Below are 5,573 nucleotides of genomic sequence, written 5' to 3' on the forward strand. Positions count from 1 at the left end.
CCTGTTTTGTGTCACGTGGGGCGCTGTGCTGGCTACATGCAGAAATGAAAGCAGACAAGCGCTTTCGCCCAATATAACCCGTTGAAGGCAGCTGAAAACAGACATTCATGCGTAAAATGTTTAACCCGTTTACGTTCATCCACAAGGAGAGAAAATTATTTTCCAGGACAACACAAACGTTTCCAGGACATTTTACTTTTTTTCCCCATTTTCCATGTGTTTTCCAGGACTGGAAAATTGGTCTTTCATTTTCCAGGTTTTCCAGGACGCGTGGGAACCCTGGTCAGAGCTTTATGTTTTCCAAGCAATGTTATTTCCACTTCGTCCTTGTTATCCATCTTACCCTCATCGAAGCCTTTGTTGTCTTCTTCCATTATCAATAGAGCTCCGAATTCGCAGCCCAATTCCTCATCCGTTTCTGCGATTCCTGCAAGCAATACATTTCCAGTGTTTAGTAAAACATCACCAGTCATCTGTGATCTGTGTTCAAAAAGCCAACTCACTTTTGTAGTATTTTCCGGCAAGATGTGCATATTTTACCTGCAGGGTTTTTGGGTTGATCAGCATCAATCTGTTGAATACTGGGTAGAACATATTATCCATGCAGTGACGCCCTGCAACATAGGCTTGGCTCATGTGGTTCGCTGTCTCTTCAGTCAGGCTCCCTCCGTTTCTCCTGATGAACTCCTTCAAGCTCACATAGCCAGGAAGATGTTCCATTACCAGGATGGTAGGCTTTTGCATTTCCAGCAATGTAGTGCCCTCTTCGACAAACTCAAGCAAAAAAAGTTTGATGATTTGGATAAACCAGGAGCGAGACAATCTGGCCCATGACAATTCTGTGAATTATTTCACTGAGAAAGGAACAGGGACAGAAAGTGTGAAATAGATTTTTAAAAAAGAAAGAAATGGATGTAGATCAGGACAGCGAGTGACTGAACTGAATAAAATATTATTATGTATGAATGAATGAGATATGTGTAATGAATGAAAATTACCAAAAGGAAGGCTGCCACCACTTCCCCGTCTTGGTAAAGCTCAGTTCCTAACAACAAAGAGGAGGAAAAAGATTAAGATTACATGATTCTCTTAAAAGTAATATTCAAGCACTAATGAAAGCATACAGTAAGGATCAGTACACACTTGCAAGAAGACTAATGCAGAGCATTTTAAAGTTCAATGGAGCTTCAAAGAACCTAGGAGGGTTTCAACTTCTTCAGTTAATGGATGTTACCAAGTACTAATAATGTACTTGGTGTGAAGAACCTAGGACATTTAATTAGCTTTTATAAATGTGCCTTGAAAAAAAAAAAAACCTTATTAAAGCTCCTGTAGGTAACTTTTGAAAACATGTATTTGCTAAAACTGTCATTATGTCCTGACAGTAGAATATGAGACAGATAATCTGTGTAAAAATCAAGCTCCTCTGGCTCCTCCTAGTGGTCCTATTGCCATTTGCAAGAAATACACGCTCCCGGTCAGAAACAACCAATCAGAGCCAGGAGGACTGTCTTAGCACTGTCAATCACGCTCGTGTACGCGCTGATCACACCCCTCTCTTGCACAGCCCGAGCACCGGAGCGCGAGCCGTCCTTCAAACTCAAGATTGCTGGCGTGCTGCAGCTGTGCTTATGACGGAGAAACAACCTAAACTGCCAATTCTCGAGTGACACCTGCTCATAAAACAAAGAGGTAAAAGGAAAAAGACCGATGACGATAAACAAGCGAAAAAGAAAGTCTAGGAAAACTAGGCTCAAGACTTGTCTGTCAACTGGGAGATAGTGTAATGTCAAAAATGTTTTAAGCTCCAAAGAATCATATAGTCAACCATAGAAGAACCCTCCTTTTGAGACACTCACGACTTGTTGGTGGAAATACACGGTCACAGGACCCACGAATGGCACATCATCAGTGGCTCCAAAACCACACGCATCTCTCCTCGAAGCTGAAAGAATGCAAATGGAATTATCTTTCAAGATTTAATTTCTACAGTGGCACCATGTATCAAATGTACCGTCACAACTCGCAACACACAATCTCACCTGTATGTTCTGCACACCAAATTTCAGCCCTAATAACCACTTTGCTCTTATATCATCAGCATTCCCATCGAAGCTGAAAAAAGATGTCGGAGAAAACACATTAGGTTTGCTTTTAACTCTTTACAAATAAATTGAACCATTCTGCTGAATTTGTTCTAAACAACTAAAACTTGATGGAAAACTAAACAAAAATGGAGTCTTTAAATAGGATATCGTCGCTGCCCGATGAAACTCACGCATGTCCAAAACGGTTACTTTTCAGGAAGTGAAAAAAACACTGTAATTTCAAAAGCAGTTGTAGCGTTGTCATACTTGGTACGGCATCTTTAAATGTAACCATATTCTTGCCAGTGTAATGATATAATCCACATTTGACCAAAATCGAGTTTAAATGGACATATTTTACAGTAACGGTGGTTAGAGTTCTCAACGGGCCTGAAAATTACAACCCGGCCCCTGGCTTTTAAAGCCCGGACCCGATGTAACCAGACACATCAACATGAATTCACGAGTTTACATGTTAATGAAATCAGATGTAATATTATAATGCGTATTTGGCTTGCTGTCCGGGGGGAGGGCTCTGAGCTCAGAATTCGGCCCGACCCCAGAGTACTCCCCCCATAACCTTAGAGATCATAGGTAACTATGAGCGGACCCAGCCGAATGTGGGGTGAAGGGGTGGTGGTGGGATGCTGAGAAATTAGTCATGAGACAGGAGGTAAGGGAAGGCTTTATTTATACTGGCTTCTTCTTGCGCTGATTGGATGATTACCTGAACATGCTCCTCCCGAACTTTGTTTACATAAAACTTCATTTCACGAGTTTACATGTTAATGAAATCAGATGTAATATTATAATGCGTATTTGGCTTGCTGTCCGGGGGGAGGGCTCCGAGCTCAGAATTCGGCCCGACCCCAGAGTACTCCCCAAAATGCCAGATAAACGAAGGACAGCGAGCGTAGAATTTAACCCCCCAAAAAGTGAAGGGTATGTATTTACCAAGGAACGAGCTTGCCTGTTCGACTGGGAAGGCTCTCGCAACGACCGACGGGAACTTGGATGCTCACGGCATCGGACGGATAAGCCCATTCTGCAGTTGAACTGACAGCTCGCTGACGCAAGAATTATGCGAGCGTGAATTTGTGGACGAGTTTAACCGTTCACCCGGGAGGGCTCTCGCAGCGTCCGACGGGAACTTATATGCTCACGGCATCGGACGGGTAAGCCTCGCCAGGTTGGACGGAGGGCGGCCGCTGGACTCGGTCGGGAGGGCTCGACCGGCGCTTCGAAGGGGGGCTGGGGCACGGGAAAGACCCCTCACGTCCCGACGAATGGGGAGCCCGCCTGGCGACACGAGCGCGGTCGTCCGGCGACGACTAAGACGGGCAGACTCTCACTGCAATTCGAACGGGAGGTTCAACCAGCGTTTGGAAGGGGGACGGAACCCGGCCTTCGAACGGGTGAGTCATCGCTGCGTGCGAACGGGGGAGTCTGCATATGATTGAAAAACGTACACTATGAATATTAAGCGAGCGTGCAAGCGGCGAGCCCAGATGTAATCGGAAGGTTTGGTGTAAACGGATGTAACTGAAATGAGGCGCAGCAGGTGATAATTATTATTAATTAATTAGTTAGGGCTTGGTGAGCATTTCTGATGAAAAACCGGCTAGACCTAATATAGGTTTTGAAGGCATTCGATGACCAGCGACCGAGGGTTTTGATTTGTTGTTGGGAGAGACCTTTTTGAGCGGCTGTGGTAGCTGCTCCGATGCGGAATGAGTGGCTAGAGAAATGCTCTGCTGAGACGCCGGATTTGATGAGGACTGCTTTAAGATGCTTTTGGAACCAGAATCTCGTCGCTGGATGATTGGAGTCGTTAGTGAAAAGAGGGTCGAGTGGGGATTTGGACGAGGAAAGTTTATACTGCAGGTAATTAAAAAGCGCATGGTACGGTTGGATGGGAGTTTGTAGATTGAAAATATAAACGAAGTGACCTCTTTTATCTCTGTCCGTTTTGCTTTGTTTAATGAAAAATGATATGGTTTCATTATCTACGATCTGGAGGTCTGAAATGGAGGGATGGATATTTGGGTCGAATAAGGAAGTAATGGTCAGTTCGGAACAGCGGAGGAAACCGAAGAATGCTAGGATGAACATAGCTTCTAATGTATATGCGGTGTTGATGGAGTGGTATCCAAGACGGAGTGATGAGATGCATCTGGTGAGTATATCGATTGTGATTGGTTGTCTGGTATCTGGGCGCGTGGGGCGGGATCTTTGGATTCCTTTAACTAGAAGGGACGTTTGGGAGTTATTTATTGCAGGTGTAGGTTTACCGTGGATTAATTTATGGAAGAATTGAATGCCGCTTAGATAGCTTTTAATGGATCCGGCTTGGAGACCTTTAATACTATGAAGATGAGATATGAATGAAGTAACTGTTAAAAGAGAAAATTCGGGAAACGACAGGTTGTGAGAGAGGTGGAATGATTTGAACGATTTCCATGCGGTGTAATAAGTTTGCAGGGTTCTGGGAGAGACGGCTTGGAGGATGGATTCGATGGACGTGTCCAGGAGGGATTTTAGCGGATGGTTTATGGGAAGATCAGCTGAAAATAAGGAGGTACTGGAGTTGGAGTGGGGTCTGCTTCTGGTGCCAGCATCCTGAACTTCTGAAAAGAGAAACGGGAGAGAGAGTCAGCAATTTGATTTTGAGCCCCTGGAACGTGACTTGCAGTTATTAAGAACTGGTGACTTGCAGTTATTAAGAACATGCGGAGATCCATATGAGGCGTCTGAGGAGTGGCATAAGCGCAGGTGAGCGAGAACGACCTTTGTTGATACAGTGTACAGTTGCTTCGTTGTCGCAATGGATTTGGATGCTTTTGGTTGACCATTCTTTCCCCCATAGGGAAGCTGCGACGACGATTGGGTAGAGCTCGAAAAGGGCAGAGGAGGCTGAAGCCTGGGGTGTGTCCAGGAGCTGAGGGGGCCAGGGAGACGCGAACCAGCGTCCTTGGTAATAGCCGCCGAAGCCGATCGAGGGAGCTGCGTCTGTGAACAGTTTGATATCGAGGGGGAGAGAGATAAAGTCGTCGTAAAAAAAAGTTAAGCCGTTCCACTGATTGAGGAAATTAATCCATAATTTTAGCTCGTTTTTTGACTCGTCAGAAAGGATGATCCGATCTTCCAGCCCGTGAACAGATGAAGAGAGGGCTAGGAGATGCGCGATAAAGGGTCGGCCCTGTGGAATAATGCGCATCGCATAATTTAGGTGGCCCAGCAGCGAGAGAAGTTCGCGTTTTGAACAATCTGTGCTGTCTGTAAAATTGGATGCGATTAAAATGATGCGATCGATTTTTTCCTTAGGCAGTGAGGCCTGGAATTTTGCTGAGTCCAGATTGATGCCCAAGAACTCGATGGATGTAGTTGGACCCGATGTTTTCTCGTGGGCTAACGGAATCCCTAGTTCGGCGAAAACTTTTTTCACTATGAGGAGGTGAGCCTCGGGGATGATGTCGTGAGGTGAAA

General features: G+C 45.2%; 1 protein-coding gene across 1 annotated transcript; it reads right to left on the reverse strand.

The window, feature by feature from the left end:
• Window positions 1–3,665: 3,665 nt before the first annotated feature.
• On the reverse strand, window positions 3,666–4,733 carry LOC130081803 (uncharacterized; the record flags this gene model as incomplete). The annotated part of the gene is made up of 1 exon (XM_056246502.1): window positions 3,666–4,733. A coding segment is annotated over one exon (1,068 nt), but the record flags the coding sequence as incomplete, so codon positions are not given.
• Between the last annotated feature and the right edge of the window lie 840 nt (window positions 4,734–5,573).

The sequence above is a fragment of the Rhinichthys klamathensis genome, unplaced genomic scaffold (genome assembly GCF_029890125.1).
Source record: "Rhinichthys klamathensis goyatoka isolate OS25496 unplaced genomic scaffold, OSU_Roscu_1.1 h1tg000040l_1, whole genome shotgun sequence".
Taxonomy (NCBI): Eukaryota; Metazoa; Chordata; class Actinopteri; order Cypriniformes; family Leuciscidae; genus Rhinichthys; species Rhinichthys klamathensis.